The following is a 21574-nucleotide window of genomic DNA, read 5'->3' on the forward strand; positions in this document are numbered from 1 at the left end:
ATGCGAAAATTTCATGTTTGTGCGATTAAATTAAGTCCATATTGAAAGAAAAATCTTAGTAAACTGCTTAGAAGACATTATAGACATACAGTAGTTTAAAATGGGAATGCAGATATGGAAGCAAATAAAAGACATACGTATTTGAGTCACTGAAAACTTGAAAACGTGAATTGATAGCATTGAAATATCTTTGCTTTGAAAAACATGTATCTGAATTTATTTGTCCCTTAATTCCCCCTTTTGGGATTAAAATGTAAAAGAGTCTTGATTTGTGATTTTGAAAACCAAATTTGGTTTATTTTTCAATGTTCACTAATTCAGACTCAAAAATTCAAGTTTCAGAATTTCAGAATTTGACTGGTCAAATTCAGATCCAAAAATTCAAGTTTCAGAATTTCAAATTTCAGAATTTGACTGAGCAAATTCAGATCCAAAAATTCAAGTTGAAAAATATCCATAGCAATTTTGGGGTACCTTGGTCAGGAGGTATTTGGTCAGCCTTCAAACCAATGAAAATTCAATTTTAAATCAATTAATTTTATATTTCAGTTTTAAACAGATTAATTACATGGTTTTTAAAGTAAAGAATTTTAATGCTATAAATTTATGTTTTTTTTTATTTCAAAATTAAGTATTTACTTGCTGTTAAAATTCAGATACTTGTGTCTCTTATTTGTTTCTGTATGCAAACATTAACAGTGCTGTAGTGGTCTTAAGAATAACTTAAGTCCAGGTAGTATAAAAGTTGTAGCTTATTTTCAAAATAAAATCCAGAAAGCCTTTCAGTTCTGCAACCCATAGAGAAAAAGTGTGCCAAAACATTACAGTTTCTTTAGCATCGTCAGTTGTTTGTTGCATAGTTGAATAAAAACCTCCAGAAAATTGCATGAAGCCAGTCCTGACTTATCTATGTAGATTTATATAATAAGATAGTGTATATATAGCACTCTGTGTTACAGATTTAGAAGCATTGTCATAGCACTTGCTGTGAGATGCAATGGGCCAATAAGTGCAATATTTTATGAATGAAACCCTGTACATAGTTTCTCCTGTCCTCGAGTACTACAACTCTATCTGCAGTATGTGAGTGAATGTTTGGCTCTGAAACTGATGTACAATCTCCAACAACAAAAAAGAAAGAAAAGAAAAGTGAGAGCGTGCTTCATTCAGTAACTGCAGCCACTGAATGTGTGATTTGGTGTGTGTGAATGTGTGTGTACCTGCCATACTGAACAGACAAATAATATAGTGTATTGTTTGTGTATACCTTTTGTACAAATGTATTCACGTACTCTATGCTGTTCCTGCTAACTGTGTTGGGTGTTGATTGATCGTGTATTATCATGTCAAAATGCAGTGTTATTGTGAAAGATAGTCAGGGAGGTAACTTAGTCCATGCCATAATATGCCATACTGTTGTAATTCCAAGAAGAAGGGATACACATTAACTAGTTCAGAGACCCTGCGCATATGTGTGTACACGTGCTTTGTGCGTGTGCATCTGTGTACGTGTGTGTGATATTATAATTTTATGCTAATAGCCATGAAATAAATTATTGTACTGATCTCCAGTCAAAATTCATTTAATAGAGGAATAGTTATGTGGCGATGCCCAAACACTGACACTCTGGTTGAATCTCATTTTAGAACACTTTACATATAAAACTGAATATATTTGTTTCTCAGAGTGCAAGCAAAGTTAAGAAGTATGTTTTTGAGATTATAGGAAATAAATCAAATTCTATCAGTGGGTCTCTGTGTTCTCTCTCGCTTGCCGCTGACTGCACAGAAGCATGATGGAGGGATTGGGCGGCTGCTGCCCTCTAACCCGGACCTGCTGTCTCTGATCTGGTGATGCAGCACAGACGCTTTGTTTTATTTCTAGTCAACGTACACCACCTAGTGTTGGAACGCTATGCCTGCATTGAGATCTGAGATGTTGCTGATGGTGATGATGGATATGGAGCATTTGACATTATAATGTATGGTGGTCAATCGCTTATATTTTATGCTACTTTATATTTCTCTTTCACCACATTTTAGAGGCAGATACTAGACTTTTTACTCCTAAATTTATTTGACAGTTATATATATTGAGCTACTTTGCAGATTAAGATTATACTTGCAATTAAAGTAGCCATGTGCAGGATTTAATGGCAGGATTGCAGATTACAACCAGCTGAAACTTTTCACGGTTAGAATTCCTTCACTGTTTATTGTTCAAGAGGTTTTTAACAGGAGCCGAATTATCCACGGAGGTCTCTTCTTCTCCAAAACAAATGGACTCAGTGATTAAAATGTGTAGAAACACTGGATAAAGCAGTTTCAGTTTATAAATCTGTGTTTTTTCTATGCTGTTTGGCTTGTCGAAGATGCTGCGTGTGCTCACCTTTTTTCTCTGATAGCTTAAGATCCAGAGGTTCAAGAGGTTTTCACCGGAAGCTGAGTTGTATGCAGAAGTCTACTCCTCTCCACAACAACAAACCTGGTGATTTAAATCAGGGAAAACACTGAATAAAGCAGTTGCAAGTTTTACAAAAAACATTGTCTTTCACATGCTCTCATCACGTAGAAGCTGCAAACTACAGTGGTGGACGTGAAAACATGAAAATGTGAATACACAAAAGGCCCTATCTAGAGCCAGTGTTTGGCTTGTCTGTTCCGGGCTGCCGTAGAAACACAGTTGTAATCTCCATAAACAAGGACTAGTTCTTTAAGTAGATATATATGGTTCATTCTAAGGTAATGGAAACACTACAATATTTATTTTCAGGTAATTATACACTTAAGAAAACATAGGCCTACCTATTATTTGATAATATATTTCTGCCAATATAGCCCACTAAATCCTACACACCAGAGGCTGTATTCACAAATCTAGCCTAAATACATTTAGTAAAGGAGTCCTAGCTTCAGAGTGATTTAGGAAAGTTCACAGGGCAACTCTGAGCAAGGAAGAGAGAGACATTTACCTCAGTGAGGAGGTGTGGTTGGCCCCGTTGCTGGGTGTGATGCTTTCTTTTGACAGATGTGATTGGTTGTCACAGACATGTTCTTTAGTGAGCCTGCAAGGCGTGGACACCCAGTGGAAATGAAATGAACTGCTGACTGTGAAAGTGTTAATGTGATCACTCTGCTGATGGAAGGCTGAGACAGACCCAAGTCATCACCGCTGCACTGTTATATTTCTGGTGTTATAGGTGGAAAATGTTTGCGTACTCCTAAACACAAATATTATCCCTGCATAATTATATCTGTAGCATTTCATTTATTCACTGTCATCCAGTGTTTGGAGATAATTTCTCGTCTTTCCACTATTTTTCCCCTCTTAAAACTCCTCCCTGCTCCTGACGGTTTTTCACCTTAGGAGTTCTTTACAATACGCCCCCAAACCTTTAACTGATATACATTAAACTACCCAACAGCACATGTAAAATAGTTACAGTTCACCTCAGCAACTTAATTAAATTTGCTACTTACATGTTGATGCATTACTAATGATTATTTGGCTGTACGTGTACCTGTGCTGTTGTTCCTTGTTCCTCTCCTGCAGCTCCTCTCAGGTGTGCTGCATTGCCTAACGAGGTGCACCTGGCCTGGGAAGGAGGTGCTTCAGAGCTTCCTTACCAGCAGCAGAGGTGAGAGGCACCTGCTGTGGGGACTGCTGGTCATGCTGCCTCTCAGCTTGGGACTTTATTGTCTTGTTTGTGTGTCTCATGTTAATAAATCCAATGATTTGATTGTTTTAAAGGTGTCTTCTGTAGTTTATTTAGGTCAGCCCATAACACCAAGGGTGAAATTTAACAATGTTCATTTGCTTTCTTTGGTATTTTATTTATATGCTACTTTTTTTCTTAAGGCTACTTACTGGTCTGGGGCCTAAATACACTTATGATTTACTTGTACAAAAAGAAGCATCCAGACCCCTCAGGTTATCTGAGACAGATTTACTCAACGTTCTCAACATCAGAACCAAGCAAGGTGAAGCAACTTTTAGTTTATATGCTCCCCACCTGTGAAACAAGCTCTCTGAATACCTGAAGTCTGCTAAAACTGCTAACTCATTCAAACCAGGGCGTAAAACATTATTTTTCACCGTGGCTTTCCAAAATCAAATCTCTTTCTTTAATCTATAACTACTGCATTTATTTATTTGCTTGCTTTTACTTGTTCAACTGTCATTTAATGATTTTGTTTTTCTTTCTCTTTATCACTTTTTACCCCAATTTATTTATTCATTGTCTTCAGAATGCAATTTTATTGTTTTTCTAATGTATTAGATTTTATGTTTATCTATGCCCCTGTAAAGCATTGTCTTGTGTCTGTATAGTGCTATAAATAAACTCACCTTGCATTGCCTTGTCTAAAATCCTTGAGTACCACTGCAGGACCTTTACTTGTCAATGAGTATTTTTACATTGCTGCATGGCTCCTTTGGCTAAGTAAAGGATCTGAATACTGTTGTCTCAGACTGTATAAACAAATGTAGCAGATTTATGCACCAAAGTGTATATGCAAACCTGTATAACCTACTGTTGCGAAACAAACAGGTCAAAGAAGGATTTATTGATCATTTCCTGACTGGTGCTGTTACATCAGATGTAACATATCCCTTTATGTCTATATTGCACTTTGATATGATACTGTGATATCCACAACTTACTTTAAAAAAATAAAATAGTAGCATACATGTACAACAGCTGTAGATATACAAAGGGAATGTAACAATGTATGCTGATCACAGCCTTTTCTTCCTGATCAGGGCTGCAGTGAAAGCTGTTCACTGAGATGAACAGCAGGTAACGCTGTTTAGTTAGGATGACTGACAGACCTGAAGCCATGCTGACTCAGACACAGATATTATCACCCAGAGACAGACAGTGAGCAATGACTGTAACTGTTCACAGATTTAACAAGTATATGCAGAAAAGAGAAAATAAAAAATGTACAACAATATGTTGGTTAAATGTTTAACTGTAATTCAGGAGGTGTTAGTTGTTGAGAACAGATGAATGGAAGTTAGTGGTGGTGAAGGTGGACAAGGATGTACTGAAGATCGGGCAGAGGGAGACACAGTGTGGGGGTTGTTCCGCCCAAGCTGATTACAGGCCCCCCAGACAGTACCTAGAATGAGACATGGGAGAGGTATGCACCAGATTGAACAGGAAGAGATGAGGTGAGAAGGATGAGGGGATGAAGGGATGTTGGTAGGGATGAGGATGATGGATGAACGGAAGGGACAAACAGAGCAGGATGGGTTAACCAGGTATAAGTAGGCTTGGAAGGTAATTGGAAGTGTGGTTGAGGCGTGGCCCTGCTCCTGAACCTTGGTTACTTTATTTAATATCAATCTCTGTGAGGTGCTGTATAAAGACACAGAGTATATCTAGAGCAGAAAAACTACAGAACACACTTACTGGACTAGGTGCGAGACATGTCTCACACCCAAAGCGGTCTGTGAGGGGGCTGCTGAATGCCAAATATAGAAAGTGCATTTACGATTTTTAAACTATCCTCTCAGGCTGTCATCTCTTTTATCAGTGAATCTCATGCACAGTGACCACGTATAACCCTCTGAAACAATGACCACAAGGAACCAGCGAGTAGGCAGAATCAACCCATGCTTTTATTTAATCCATTGCATATAAAAACTTTTTTTTTCATTCTTTTTATTTGTTTTTTACATAAAGTTGTATGATCTACAGTGCTATCCAATAGACTGCAATTAACAAGGAATCCATTAAAATAACATTTTAATTGTCCTGTGAAACTTCCAGACAAGTTGGCATTCTAAAGACATAACCCAAAAAATAATTGTCCTGAAGACCTTTTTTTAAGTTACAGTTTGTGTTTTCCTTTCATACCATAAAAAATAGAACACATAATGAGAAAAGAACCCACTGTTTCCATTGGTCCAGGGCTGTTTAGAATCTACAGTATGTGTGTCAAAATAAGAGTCCCCGTTTCGGGACAATGATGCACTCACCCGATACCCCTGTCCCCGCCCACCCCAACCCGCCCTTCACAACAGAAATATACTAAACCCTTCTCCTGTCCAGGCAGAAAGATGTCAGTGGTTTTGGATATTGCAAGTAATGTGAGTGGAAGTGTGGGCCGAGCATAGATAAGCAACACACCGTCAGTGTTTCAGCCATAATTAATGCAGCAGTGGCTGAACATGCAGATGTGTCTCAAAGCCTCTGTGCTTCGTAGGCTGTGGTTGAGCAGCAACCGCACGCTCCTGTTGTGCCCCATTCAGTGTTTGCAGCTGTGATACAACCACTTGGATGCAGACGACGCTGCAGTTAAGCAAAAGTACTCCATTATCGTTTACATCTGCTGGTTTTGTCACATCTTTGAGTGTAGTGGCGGGGCGTGAGGAAAGTGCAAGTTGTCCCGACCACGTCTACAGCAAATACGACTCTTGGACATCCGGCTATAGGCCACACATCACTCAAGTAGTACATCTATGACTCGTGGTTGACCTGAATCCCTGCAAGCTTCTGCACTGACCACATTATTTTCTACCCAGAGCCGCTTCTTTTTTTTTTCTTAATAGAGCAATTTGTGTTTGGCTGTGACAGTAAAAGGCAACATTTTTCAAATTCACAACAGGAGATCAGGCCAACCCGAGCCAAAAGATTCACTAATGCAGCAAAAGAGAACTAGAAAATAAAACAAAAATCAAAAAGGCTAAAGGAAATGACATGCGTTGAATTTAAGGCACAGCCCATGGGCCAAGGAACAGTTTCTTTTTAAAAAACAATTTGGCTTTCCCCCTCTCTTCACTGAGCTAGTTCTCAGATAAGCAACATGTCGATGGATCATTTTTACACTGAAGCTCATGTGTAATAAACATTCTCTCAACAAGAGGTACGTAATACAGCCACACCATCACCAAAAGGGATGATAAGAATCAACCATTTACAACAAACGGCATTATGATAGTAATAACATTAATAATTATATATTATATACAGCACAATAAATATATGTTTGTAAACAGCGATAAAACCAGAAATTTTTATTACAGGTAAGGGCATTGGGTGAGGATGAAAAATAGAGAGAGAGAGAGAGAAAAATGTTGGCACTAAATGAAAGATTAAATAAAGTGTTTTGAAATGACACATAATTAACACAAGCACTCGTTTTTTTAAAAAAAGCAATGTGCAGTATTTCAAGTGTGTTTTTTTTTTCATTTGTTGATTTTCTATATTTTATGTACACAGAGAGAGGAGAAAAAAAGTATATTTGGGTATTGTAACTGCCAAGCCTGTACTGTGGTCTATGCTACAGTTAAATATTTACTGTACCACCTTTATATTGCAAAAAACGACTCAACAAATAGAAAAATATACCAATAAATAATAGCATCAGGTGTAAAGTGAAAAATGATAGAAACATGGAAAAAAGGAAGAGAGAGTCTTGGCCGAGGTGTAAGACAGCACTGTTCAAGCCTAAGTATTCATGAGTGAGTGTTTTGGCGAGTTTAAACATAGTAAAAATGTTTTAGTGGTGATATATGAATATATCAGTGCATTAGAGTATCTACGAAGAGGATAGTCTCATCTGATGACTATGCAACGGAGCTGATTGTCTTGTCAAAAACAAAGACAGCAACTGGGTTTGATGTTGTGAAGGAGAAAGCAAACATTATTTTCATGAAAAATAAATTCATAACGTTTTAAGGAGCAGTGTGTAGGATTTAGTGCCATCTAGTGGTGGGGATTGCAGATCGCAACCAGCTGAAACTTCTCCCGTGTGCCAAGCATGAACTCCCGGTTAGGATACCATCAAGATTCATTGTTCAGGAAGTTTTTACTGGGAGATGAATTATCCACAGAGGTCTCTTCCTCCTCAAAATGAAAGCTCCAGGTAATAAAAGCTGGTAAAAAAAACATAAACATTACAAATCAGTGTTTCTTCTATGCTGCTGAGCTTGTCACTAGCTAGCACCTGCTAATATGCGCTCATATTTCTGCCGTGACAACATGAGCATGGTTAGAAGTGTTTATTGTTCAGGAGGATTTAAACAGTAGCCGAATTATCGGCAGAGGTCCACTCCTTGCAAAAACAAATGGACTTGGTGATTTACACTGAATAAAGCAGTTTCAATTTATAAATCAGTGTTTTTTCAATGCTATTTGGCTTGTTGCAGATGCTATATGTGATCACCTTTTTTCTCTGATAATCTAAGATGCAAATGTTCAGGAGGTTTTTACCAAGAGCCAAATTATCCACAGAGGCCCCCTCCTCTCCAAAATAAATGGATCTGGTGATTAAAATCTGTAAGAACACTGAATAAAGCAGTTTCAATTTATAAATCAGTGTTTTTTCCCCACACTGTTTGGCTTGAAGAAGGTGCTATGCGTGATCACCTTTTTTCCCTGATAATTTAAGATCCAAACGTTCAGGAGGTTTTTACTGAGAGCCGAATTGTCCGCAGAGGTCTCCTCTTCTCCAAAACAAATGGACTTGGTGATTTAAACTGGTAAAAACACTGAATAAAGCAGTTTCACATTAAAAAAAGTGTTTTTCTGCTGCTGTTCGGCCTGTCGCAGAGGTGCTGCTAACTACAGTGGCTGACGTGGAAATGCAAAAATGTAAAAACGTGAAAGGCTGTTTGGTTTGTCCGTTCTGGGATACTCTAGATACATGGGTGTGCAGAAATGGACTCTGTGGACGAGGACCCGTTCTCATGTACATATAAACGGCTCATTCTAAGATCATGAAAACACAACAATCCCTGTTTTTAGGTAATTATACACTAAAGAAAACATACTTATTATATTATATTCCATTTCTGCCGATGTATACCCCTAGATCCTACACACTGGGCCCTTAAAGAAAATGAAGTGGGTGAAAACAAGCAGGCGGTGATGTGTACATCAAACAAAACGGGTGAGAAAAGTAAAAGTGAGGACAATAAAAGCTTTCGTAACATTGGTATAAAATCACCCCAGTAGTTTTTAACACCATTACTGTTTCTGTATACTCTGAACACTAATCAAGCTTCTAAAAAAAGGTGCTTTTTGTATCAACTACAAAGCATTGCATTGTCTCAAGATGTGTTCAAAAGAACTGCAGGCAACGATAATAATAAAATTTAAAGGCTTCCTCCACATCACAAACGGTTTCAATGAGAGTAAAGCATAAGACTTCAATTTCCTGCTTCCTTCTCAGTGAAAACTCTCAACATAATCATGGTTTTTATGAGTGAATTTCAAATTTCACACTCACAGGACTAACCAAATATGGGTAAAGTGGCATGGGAATAGTAGTATAAATGCTATTGGAGCAAGTGCAAACACCTCAGAACACTCCTAATGTAATCCAGCCGTGAAGATACCCCCTTTCAAAAACACTGAATATCTGAGACACATTTCTCCCCATTGGTTTCCAAAAGTTCTCTAATCTTTGCTAACAAAAGAAAGCCTAAGATTGCAAAAGTAAATTCTAGAAAATATCTGAATCTTACATACAGTATGATACAAAATTAAAGAGGTCTAGGACAGCATCATGGCTGTTTAGATTTGAGCTTTGTATCAGTCAGGTTTTCAAGGAAGACTTCCACACATTAGAAATGTGTCTCGAAAAGCTCCCCAGTGTGCTGCAGCTTTCATCTCTGCGGCGTCCCGTCAGGTTTTCAGCGGAACGGGGCAGCATTAAACGCCTCCTAATTCGCAGAGGAGAGGAAATGATCTAACCGAGAGGGAGATTCTCCTTGAACACGCCGATAACCATCTCTGTAGAGTATGGGCACTTGATAAAACAGAGAAACTTTCAGGCAAGGCTGAGACGAAGTGGAGGGAAGGAAAATGTGATATTATGTATCGTGTGAACAGCACTGAGCAGACTGGGAGCTGCTTGTCCACGTACTTAACTTAAGCTTGTAAAGGGGAGGCGTGAAAGTGAAATAAGGACACACCACTTCAGTAAAAACAGGAATGGAGAGGAGTTTTCCTGAGTGCAAAAAAACTTGAAGAAGTACCGGTGGGCGTGTCTGAACGAAGCTGACAGGAGGAGTGGCCAAGGTGGAGAGCAGCGCACGCTTTGGAACCATAAACATAGATGTATAAAAAACACAGACAGACTCCACAAAACCCAAAAAATATTCTATAAATAATCATCTGTCATTACTAAGAAGAACAGTTAATCAGGTGCTGTCCATAAACTGCTATGTATGTGGGGTTTCCTCTTTCTCCTCTTCCTCCTCCTGCTCTTCCTCCCCCTCTGCTACCTCTTCCTCCACGACACATGGTTGCAAGCAAGGTGTCTCCCCCTCTTCCGCTACCTCCTCCTCCTCCTCCTCCTCCTCCTCGTCCTCCCCCACCTGTTCGTCTAAAGGAATCTCTGTCGATTCAGAGTCCTGCGTACAGAGTGTTTTAGAGTCAGTACAGCTGTTTTCCTCGTCGTCCTCCTCCTCATCATCTTCCTCCTCCGGCTGGCTGCCGCTGTCTTTCTCAGTGTCCGACTCCCCGTCCTCCTCCAGGGTGAGCTCAAACTGGAACTTGTCCCCTCCAGGGGGTCGAGTGCCATCCTCGGGCTCGTCCAAGGCCGGAGAGGGGCTTTGGGGGATGGTGCTTTGGTACCACTCCCTGTTGTCTTCCAACGTGTCCAGGATGTCCTGGGCGTCCGGGTGGACCAGGTCAGCCCACGTCTCCCACAGAGGGTGAACGATATAGTCTATGAAACCAACCTACAGGGTGCATCGGGGAGAAATAGGTCATTCAGTGTGTTTCTACCAGGGCTGCAAGTACTTTCATTATTGATTAATAGTTTATAATAATTGATTAATAAAATAGTTTCTGATTAATTTTCTGTCCATTGCAGCTCTACTGTTTATGCACAATATGAATGTGCATATTCAGTACATTTGTGTGTTTGTTACCTGGCTCTTTTCTACTGAGGCGTTGTGTTTGTCACACATGGGGCTGATCTCCATGCCCCTCTCCCTCTCCCGGTCACCCTGGCTGAAGAACTCCTCCATGATGCGGTCCGTCCACTGCCGGTACAGCTGGAGAGGCTTGGTGGGGTTGCTCAGATCTGCACAGTGCACCATGTTCTGCAGAACCTGCATTTAACAAACATAAAGGTCTAAAACACGGGGCAATGCTATAATATGTTCCATGATTCAAGGTAGGGTAAAGCATAAGGCCTCGACCACAGCATCACTGCCAACAGTGAAATGTCAGGCTGGTATCATCTAATATTCATCAAACAGTTGTGATTAGTGGCTTTGCTCACAGAGGTTATTTGTGCTGCGGTTTCAGAGTTCAAACCTGACCTGGCCATCATATTACTGTGTCACATGACCCAATTTGTAAGGACCGGGTGTGTGATAATAAATGACACAAAAATGCAAAATACTCTCCTGCAAATATTCTGCATCAGAATGATTCATTCTGGCAGCAATGTCAATTTGCAACAGTCGCAACACTTGTTCATTAAAAGGTTAAGGTAGATTTGCGCCAACTCATACTTCAGAAAAAAACATAATGACAGTTTGATGTCCTTCTTAAGATGCGCCACATCTGAGAAGGCAGAGGACCAACTACTGGAATCGTATTGAACCAGAGCAGCGCCTGGCAGTCTGTCTGAGGTACATCAAGTTGTCGTATAGCCTTAGCTACTATAAGCTATTTTATTGAGTTTCCTTTTTACCGAAACGCTCTGAGTGAGTTCCCTCTGGTATCCAGTAACATAGTGAATATGTCTAGGGCTTTTATTGTGAAAGGTAAAAATGGAAAAAAATTGAGCATAGCGTTAGTTCAGGCAGGACACAATGTCAAGCTCAGCTCTCATCCCAGCTACATCAGCTGATCTCAAACAGCCCAATCGACTGATGGAGCAGCTGACTGATGAAAGGGAGTCAGCTGATAGATCACATGATTCCTTTCTATGCAACCAATTGGTGAATCTCATTCAGGGCGCCCTATTTAAACTGCTCTGGCCTGCCTACTGTTGCGGCTTCCTCTGCAAACTGCTTTGCAACCCACCTCCACCCCAGCTCCTCCTTTTCATGCTGTGTCTGACTTATCAATGTCATTTCTGTTTGTCATTGATGCTGCTCTGATCTGTTCCTGGGGCGTCTTTGCTGCTGCTCTCCCTGCCTTAGACTTTCCATGTAGGCGCATGGAAGGGCAGGGAGGTTTGTCTCTCTGCCTCAGGCTTTCCTTGTTTGCACGTGGAAGGGCAGAGAGGTGTGCTTTTTCTGCCTTAAGGCTTTCCACGCAGGTATGAGGAAGGATGGAGAGGTGTGCTCTCTCTGCGTTCGGCTTTCCACATAGGTGTGTGGAAGAGGCTTTCTGCAAAGGCCTAGGAAAGGCAGAGAGGCCCTAGAACAGAGCCATACTGCCAAATATAAAACTGCAAATGAAAATAAAGTTTTCTTTGACTAAAGTGTTCCTGATTTAACTACAGTATATATGGTATGTGCTGCCTTTGTCAAAGTTGAAAGGAGTAATAAAGTTTGCCCTCTTAGTCTGAACTACCGAGCCACTGTGTTGTTGTTGTTCTGCTCAGTGTGATTGGTTGATGCCTTTACTTGTGGTGTGAAAGCTCAGAAAAATCAACCTAGTTCCTGAAAAAATGTCAACAATTTTGTGCCACATAATGTTCGCGTTCTGTGTGAAAATGCTTCTGACAAAATCAGCTTGAAAAAATGTACTGACATGCAAATTAATCACATGAAAAAACAAATCGACCCGTCTAGTGTTGCAGGATTTTCAAGGGGACCCAGGTATTCTTTGAATATACATTAAAACCCCCAAACACAGTGAAATGGATCTTGTCGTTACTGGTCAGCAGCTTTGTTCTGACCTGTATCCTGTCAGAGTAGTTGTCCAGCAGCAAGACACCAGAGCTGGTCACCTTCTTTGTTTCCACCATAGTTTTCAGATCAGCCAGGAGATTCATGTGCTTGGACATGTCTGTTGCTAGCACCTGGAAATACCCACAACAATCCGTTAGTATTCAGTAAAGATGGATTACATTACATTCCACTTCTTATTTTTTTCACTTACAATGTCAATAACCATCTTTCTCAGTGATTGTCTTTGTTTTTTGGTCAAGTTTTGGAAGATGTCACAGTTCTCTTCTTGTAGAAGCTTGAAACCGACTGCTAGATGGTGGTTCTCCAACACTGACGAGTCGTTGTACATCAGCGCTAGCTCTGAATCTGCATGGAGGACACAAATGATCAGTTTAGTCATTGGTATTCTGGTTTTTCAGGTTTTATTTTGTAAGGAACTACATATGCAACAAGACACATCTTTCAACAGAATGAGGCTCTAATGAGAGCGACAAAGTTCCCTGCTAATAGGCCTGTTCAAATTTTATATTTGCTGTGGTGACACGTGTATCATCCATTCCTTGCTCCGTGAGTGACAGAAGAAAGCCCCAGCATGTTTTCCACTGAGAGGTTTCCCCACTCTGGGTCATCTGAAGGTCCTCTAGCTGTATTTAGATTTTCCATTAAGATGCATTAGTCTTGGCCACAGTGGAACAGAGCAGCAGAGGGGAGAAAGGGGATCCTGCTCTGTTGCTCTGTGGCTGACAGAAGATCAGTCTAGTGCCTCCTAACTAGGATGACTCACACTGCCTTTACTGCAGGGATTCCCCATTTGGGCTTATGGGAAGCACAACACATTTTGTGTGTCGAGTGTGTGAGACTGTGCAGTGTCTTTTCTGTTGTGATAAGGCATTAGTAACACCCTTATGCAATGCACGCATTTGTAATGGTCTCCAGAATGGCTGTTTGAGGCGATACCCAGGGGACATAAACTCTATTTGTTTGTGTTTTTCCTCTAAATTGCCAAATCAAGGCGATATTTGTGGCACCTGCAGCCATGAGCAGTGAGTCAGTTAAAGCAGAGAGATAGCTGAGGTTCAGTGTCTTGCTTGAGGACACTTCAAATACCAACACAACACCATGAACCCTGTTAGTCTGGTAAAAGGCTCATTTCACCCACTTACATCAATATCTTTGGTGGTATCTAGCCATGCAGACAGTCTGGCTTCTGTTTTTTTTCACATGTTAAGATACATGTGTTTTCTGCCTCCACTTTACAATGGAGGTGAATGGAATTTTGTTTGTGATGCTGACATCAGTCAGGGGTAAGAACAGGTACTAAAATTTTGTTCAAAGTGAGATCTATGTTTTATCCTGAAAAACAGGGGCACTGATGATGGAAAGATACAGTATGCTGCTGTTGATTTTTTAAAGATGTAATTAAAGAAAATGCAACAATGAAAACCATAGATGACATTTCAGCCACCTTCACTGTATTGCACCTGGGCTTTGGACCTTTGAATTGCCACCCACTCTCTAGTGTTGTACCTTTAGTACTCAAGATCGGTCTTAGTCTTGAGTCCACTTTTTCAAAGTCTCACCTCAGACTCGACCACATTTTTACTTGGTCTCGTCTCTGTCTCAAAGAGGTCTCTGAATTTTAGGTCAAGATTGGTCAAGACTACAACTGTGGGTATATCCCTTAACTACCTGTGCAGAAAAGAAGTGTCAAATATGCGTTAATTTCGATAAATTAATCACAGAAGAAATAATGTGTTAAAAAAAATAATGATGATTAATCGCTTTCCGTAGTGTCCTTTGACCCTGTATATCATTGAAGGCCACAGTTTGCTTTGTCACATGATGGAGGCAGACGCTTCTTAGCCCGGTGAATGAACATTTATATTTAAAAAACGCTAAGATAGAACTGTTGATAGGAGCACCATTCTCTGCAATTTCTACACTAAGGAATTTTTGCACCACTGGAGTACTTTAAAGGGAAATTTCGGTTTATTTCAACCTGTCTCCTATCGTCCTAAATTTGTTTCAAGTGACTAGTGACATAAAAATAATACTTAGAATGTTAGCCCATTAGCCTAGATACAGCCAGGGCGCATAGTGGTGTCAGACCTAGCGTCAAGGCTGCGTAGCTCTGGAGATTGGTGGTGTACCTGTGAATGCTGTGCCCCAGTGCCCACAGAAGAGGAATGCCTCTGTTGCAAGGAATGGGAGCGGTTGCAGCCTTATTTTCAAGGTCTGGATGTGACCGAGGACGAGACACCTCCACCTGGAGTAACATTAGTATCCAGCTGGGCTTTATCTAGAGCTCACGAGATTTCAGGCACGGTATGAGACCACTGCTTGTTCTCGCGATATTTTGGCCGCGCTTTGGAAAGTAGAGTTAAATGGTAAACAAACATGGCAGCACACCGGTAAGGTAAGACAACACGTTTACATGTCGTTTTCTATATGTTCTCTGACATTTATCCTAACGATATGAGGCGGTCTTTGTGGAAAAAAGCTTGTTTAGTGGACTAACTTTGCACTTGAAGTATGCCCGTTCACTTACGTTTTAACAGGTCTGACACTACGATGCGCCCCGGCTGTATCTAGGCTAACGGCTAACATGCTAACTATTATTTTTATGTCACTAGTCACTTGAAACAAATTTAGGACGATAGGAGACAGGCTGAAATAAACCGAAACTTCCCTTTAAGCCTGAAATATCTCCTCAATACAAAGCATTTAGTAGCGAACCCAGGGGTCTGAGCTAACACAGCCTCTGATGCTAGCGCTAGCAGCCAGCCTTGTCAAGCCACACTCGACCAGGCGTTCAGACGCAAGCTGCGCAAGTCTACTTGTGACTGACTAATTAACTACCTTGCAACATACATTACAATGGACTGCAGACCAATTTTGGCAGTAGAGGACAACTATGTCCAAAATCAAGCAGCATTACTACAACAAATCTGCCAAAATTCATTTGAATTGACATTTTTAAAATACTTTCACAGCAAAAGATGATCCATGCAATTAATTTAGATCAATCACAGAGTATGTAATTATTTAGGTTATTTTTTTATTCTTTTGACAGCCCTAATACACACATATACATCTATAAAGAGGGGCATGAAGCGGAATCTTCATTTGTTTTCTGTGGTGTTTTTATGGGAATGTGGAACTTTCAGATAAATTTGAGGAGTTCCTATGGTTTGCATGTTTCCAAATTTTATCCTTAGTGTGTCTTGCCGTGTGGGACCTGCACTGCTCTGGTCTTGGTCTTGACTTGTTCTCGGTTTAGGTGGTTTTGACTTAAGCACTACCACTATCTTAATTACTTCAGCAACTCAGATAGGTCTGGTCTTGTGATCAGATGAACACACATATGCAGGTTGTTGTTGGATGACTGCAGAAACTATAACTCTTAACTCTTGTTTTGACCGACATGACAAACCTGTCTGTGGCTACTGAAAGGGTTACGTCATTGCCGATTGGTCAGGGCAAAATAACACCGCCTCTCAAACACAAGACGGCTCAAATGTGAAAAATGAAGTGGTAAAAAAATTAAAAAAAATGTGAGTAAATTGTAATGGGGGTAGAGGCCAAAAGTGCAACAATTTATACCTCACAACCAAAACTACGTACCTGCATCTGTCTGCGTGGTCAGATACCATAAGAGGCAAATGAGAAAATGTAATTTTTTTTTTTTTTGTTTTGTTTTTAATTGTTGTAATTTAGGTGGCAAAATCACTATCCCACTTGTTTTTTACCCCAACAACAGTATTTATACCACACAACATGTCAACAGGAAGTTTAGGTCTACTACTCCGGAGTCTTCTACTGAGAACATGTTAGCCTGAATGATGTTGTGTTGCAAGAAAAGGGCACTAATGTGGACGATATCGATTTCCTTTGTGAACTCTTCTTCCTTGAAATCACGAGTCAAAGCCATCACGCCTGAGCAACAACACACAAACTGTCACGTGTGCATACACATCATGTGCATGTGTGTTCTGCCTTGAAGGTTGAGGTTAATTGTCTGCAAAGTGCTAGTGTGCATATATGTGCCAATGAGGCAGAGGCTACAGTGTGCATGTTCCCACCTGGGTATCAGCCTGTGAGCATGTGTTTGTGAATATGCACTAATGACACCGCTGAGCCTCTGACATAGCTGCTAAGACAGCGCCATATTTAGACTCACTGGTGTTGATGAGGAACTGGTTGGAGACACCAGGATGGTCCACGTCGTGAATTGCACTGGCAAAGATGGCAGCTAGGATCTCAAGGTCTGTGAACACGGCCTGGGAGAAATGAAGCAAGCACAAGGGGGGGGGGGGGGCATTGACGAGAGAATCAAATCGCTGGACAAAAATATCCTTGCAAGTAAGAGCCATTGATTGGACTTTGAGCAGGACTTTGATTGAAGCTGATTGTGGAAGCGTGTGCTGCATGTTTGCGCATACTTTTGTGTGTGTGTCTGCATATGTGTGCAAGTGTGTCCATTTGTTTTCACACGCGGCTCACCTCGAGGGCGGGGGTGGATAGCAGCACGTGAGTTGACTGGGTGACGTCAGCAGCATGGATGTTGTTATGGTAGGCCACATCGCCATGGTAATGGTCTTCTAAGGTCATCAGGTATGTTATAAAGGTGTCAAGTGGAATTTTAAACGTTTTTAACAAGTCTCTCTCCTGCACACGAAGAAAAAAAAAAAACGAAGAGGGAGTTCACGGCCAAAACTATTTCAGGATTCAATAAGCATTTATTTTGTAGCGGAAGATAAAGACACAAACGTTACCTGGAATATCGTGTACATCATGACTGTCAGTGGCCGATTCCCAGAGAACTCTGAGATTTTAAAAACGTTAAGGCCCCATTTATTCACATGCTCCAGCTCCTGCACAAGGAATTAGAGACACAATTAGAAACTTCTTTCATTGTTACCTGAGCCCCTACCCTTAAGTACATTTCAGACAGTGTGCGCTGTATTCACGTGGATTTTCAACTCATGTCAGCTGCTGCAAACACACCTTAGCGAGTTCATCCTCAGTTTCAGTCTTGACTCCGAAGCGAGGGATATTAGAGTTTGTGAGGCTGGAGGAGTGTTGCAGCTTTTTCACCCCGCTGATCTGAGACATGGGCTTGTTCTTCTTCTCCTTCTCCTTCTGCGTCTGAGGGGATGGCATCTCCACTTCATGCTGCTTGTCTGGAGAGAGCCAGTGAAACACGAGTGGAAGATGAACACACTTCATTTGGGTTTATGTTGTAGTGGTTCAAACAGAAAAAAAATTGGTCTGAATTTGATATGATGGTACTACTCCATCCCCAAATGACCATCTTAATTAATTACTCACCTGTGTTATGTTGAATTAATGAAGTAAAATCTGTTTTTCTGGCATGCCTCCATGGTGAATGAAAAATCCAAAAAATTTTTATTTTTTCGATGAATTTAAGTGAAAGTTGAATGTGTTTAACAACAGCAAAACTACATTAAAACATCCATTTACAAACTTGTACTCAACTTGTGCAGTATAATCCAAGTCTCATCTATTTAGTCTCATGCTCAGTGCTCTCCCATCTTTCTGACAGGGACTGAACTATAAGTGAAACTTATCTATGCTCTCCTCAAAGCCAGTTTCCATTGACAAAAACATTAATTTTACCTCACTGAACACAGGAGCTGCTGGTCTACTGCTGCCTCGATTGTTAGTTTGTTTGTGTTACTGTATGACTTTGGTGCATTTAAGGGTTAGGGAAGTCTGCTTGTGAAGTACTGAGCACGGGACTGGATAAATGAGATTTGGATAATACTACGAGTTGTATGAGAGTTTGAAAACATATGCTTAGTTTTGCTGTTTTAAACATGACCCCCCTATGACTTCACTTCATCAAGGATTTTCTCAGTTTTTTGATTCTTTGTTCACTGGAATCATGCAAGAAAAAACAAACTTCTGTTTGTGAATTCACCATAAAACTGAGCGAGTAACTGATATAAAAATGTTGATTTGGGGTGTGAAGCATTCCTTTAAACTGGGTTTCAGAAAATGACGTATGTACAGTGTGTGTGTTTGGCCATACACAAAACACTAATTCTAAACCAGTGAGTCTATCTCTCTGAATCATCACTCACCCAGGAAGGTGCTGGAGATGAACTCAGACACCTGGTTCCCAGAGCGGCTCATCTCTGATAGGTGAGTCAGTTCCCTGTTCAACATCCTCTTGAACTGAAAGAGGGACACACACACAGAGAAGAGGGGTTTCACAATGTGTAATACAGGGCAGACAAAAAAATACACTTTTGTTTTTTTAACAGCTGGTACTTCAGAGGTATCATACACGTTTAAATAAATTTTACCCAAATATACAAGGCTAATTTCAGTGTAAATGTGGTACAAAGTATGAGGCCACTGATAGAATTTTTTTTTATTTGATAAAAAAAAATACATTTTCATGATGTCAGTGAGGAAATCAAATGCTTTCATAAGCACGGACCCCTTAAAGATTCTAAAATTTTCCAGTCACATCAAAAGAGCTGTACCCTGGGACATCAACATTTCTGGTTGAGCGCACACACACACACACACACACACACACCCTCAAAAACACACACGCAGAGAGTCAGAGGGCTACTGCCAGAGATGTACGTAATCAGTAACCCAATTTCCCAGTTTCTTTCTTTCAATTCCAGTTTTTCTCTGCCTCCCTGCCTGCTCCTCCCCGCCTCTCCCTCTCCCTCACCCCATCCTCTCTTTCCTTTCCTGTGCCTAATTGGAGTGGCAGACCCAAATTTAGCCCCGGGTTCTGATTTGATGACCACAGTGATTGACGTGGAGGAGAATGTTTGAAATCAGGGATTTTCCAAAGTGGCTTACAAAACGGATCACCTCTCGAACAAAGTCGCTGCATTGTCTCAATCATCCTGGCTTTGGTCCAAATGCATAATGTACGCATATTGATTAAGTATACATGTACATCAATATCGATCACTTAAAATAGACCATTACACAACTGTAGCGTGCTTAGGACTGCGCAATTGTGTATTGACATCCTATTGAATAACACCCACGGGCATTCATTGGGTGGCTCTTTAAAAAGGAGACACAAGAGGCAAACAAGCATCTGTGGTGTGCTTTTGTCAGGTAATGAGAGTAGAAAAGCGACAGATACGTGTCATGTAGAGCTGTAATTAAATGATGCATAATTATTAAAACAAATCAATGAAATGGCAGTGTCATAACATCCCGGAATTTTTTTTTTTTTAAAGATATTTGCCTTTTCTTTCCAATAAAAATTGTGGCTAACCACAAAACAAAGCAAAAAAACATCCCTCATGACGTCAAAAAAATATGGAGCAGCTCAAATACCCAGAGAATTGGTGACCTACAAAAGTCTTCAGAGAGCTCTGAGACTATGTTTTATTCCATCTGAGAGAGCCTCAGTGGCAGTAAAAATCCTGAAATACCCACCATGTATTCACAGGTGTAGTAAAAACATCTCTGCTTTTAAATCCAAACTCACTTAAAAATCTGCGTATGCTCTTTTGTGACATACTTCCAGCCATGTCTACGTGTTTCAAAGTACAGTGCCAGCACAATCAGCTCCTCCCTATCACAGATATATCAAAATGGATGATGGATCCAGAAATGTCACACCTTTGCAGCATTGTTCAATGGGCGACATGTTGGCGAGAAGATACACACAGTATGAGCTTTCTATTTGTGGTCATATAACCCTGCGTCCAAATCTGTGTCAACGATTAACCTCGGTTGCAAAAAACATTTCCACTCCCTGGGAAAGAATTAAAACAAGCACATTAAATCAGGTGTAGAGAAAAATACCTGAATAATTAATTAAAATAGACTAATCTGACATCACATCTTACCTTTATATATCCCCAGGACACAGACAGCAGATAATTTGCCTCAGGCATTTTGACAAATCAACAAAACAGATCCAGAAACAGAAAGGTTCAGGTTTATAGCCCGAAATACAGTTCGATGATGAAAGCGTTAGATGCCTAGCGAAACAAAAGCAGTCCGCAGCTCTGGCCAGTAAAAGAGCTCAACCTGAAGAGCCTTCAGAGCTCGCCTCAGTGTGCATAAATGAAGCATCACGTTCCCGTCCTGTGAATGTCCACAGAAAGCAGCCCATGTTCCAGGAAGCCGAGACGAAAAGCAGACTCTGGGAGAGGAGCGGGAAGGTGGCTCCCCAAAGATCCAATGAGAGCATATCGTGACCACACACACTGTGATACACACTGACAGGTGCACACACACACACACACACACACACACACACACACACACACACACACACATTTAGGGACACACTGCTGAGGTTGTGAATAATTGATGATGGTGCGGATGCTTGGTAGATGCCAAAGCACCAGGACAGCAAAAAAAAAAAAAAAAAAAAAATTCTGTGAACAGCTCCCAAACCAGGCTGGCTGCCTGACTGCCTGCCTGCCTCTGTGTGTATCACACAAGCTCCCATGTGAAGAGCACAGGCTGCTTCTCTCGCTGTGTCACACAACGGCAGCAAATCAGGGCCCAGATATGGGCGAAGTGTGAGCTAATCATCCCCTCTGATTGGCTTGGATCGGAGCAGCCTTGAGGTCACCTGCTGTGTGATTGGCTGGGACCGGAGTCAGTGGAAAATGTACCCCTTCCCTTTCCTTCCATTCCTGCAGTGCAGCGGGATGTGGTTTTGTGTGCGCACGTGTGTGTACATCCAGTGCACGTTTGTTTGTGTGTATGCGAGGCATGTTTGCATTGCGTACAATA

At 40.8% G+C, this 21574-nt stretch overlaps 1 protein-coding gene across 8 annotated transcripts in view; it reads right to left on the reverse strand.

The window, feature by feature from the left end:
* Nucleotides 1-5604: 5604 nt before the first annotated feature.
* The window catches only part of pde4d (phosphodiesterase 4D, cAMP-specific), a 260681-nt gene continuing 244711 nt past the window's right edge, over nucleotides 5605-21574 (reverse strand). For all 8 annotated transcript variants that reach the window (XM_049577852.1, XM_049577850.1, XM_049577849.1 and 5 more), the window contains 9 exons: nucleotides 18922-19015; nucleotides 17822-17997; nucleotides 17590-17688; nucleotides 17318-17482; nucleotides 16995-17094; nucleotides 13026-13180; nucleotides 12823-12945; nucleotides 10892-11074; nucleotides 5605-10699 (listed from right to left, as the gene is read on the reverse strand). In XM_049577852.1, the coding sequence (XP_049433809.1) occupies nucleotides 10178-10699; nucleotides 10892-11074; nucleotides 12823-12945; nucleotides 13026-13180; nucleotides 16995-17094; nucleotides 17318-17482; nucleotides 17590-17688; nucleotides 17822-17997; nucleotides 18922-19015 (1617 nt within the window). In that variant the 3' untranslated portion in view covers nucleotides 5605-10177. The remainder of the gene's footprint in view (nucleotides 10700-10891; nucleotides 11075-12822; nucleotides 12946-13025; nucleotides 13181-16994; nucleotides 17095-17317; nucleotides 17483-17589; nucleotides 17689-17821; nucleotides 17998-18921; nucleotides 19016-21574) is intronic.

This window comes from Epinephelus fuscoguttatus, linkage group LG6 (genome assembly GCF_011397635.1).
Source record: "Epinephelus fuscoguttatus linkage group LG6, E.fuscoguttatus.final_Chr_v1".
Taxonomy (NCBI): Eukaryota; Metazoa; Chordata; class Actinopteri; order Perciformes; family Serranidae; genus Epinephelus; species Epinephelus fuscoguttatus.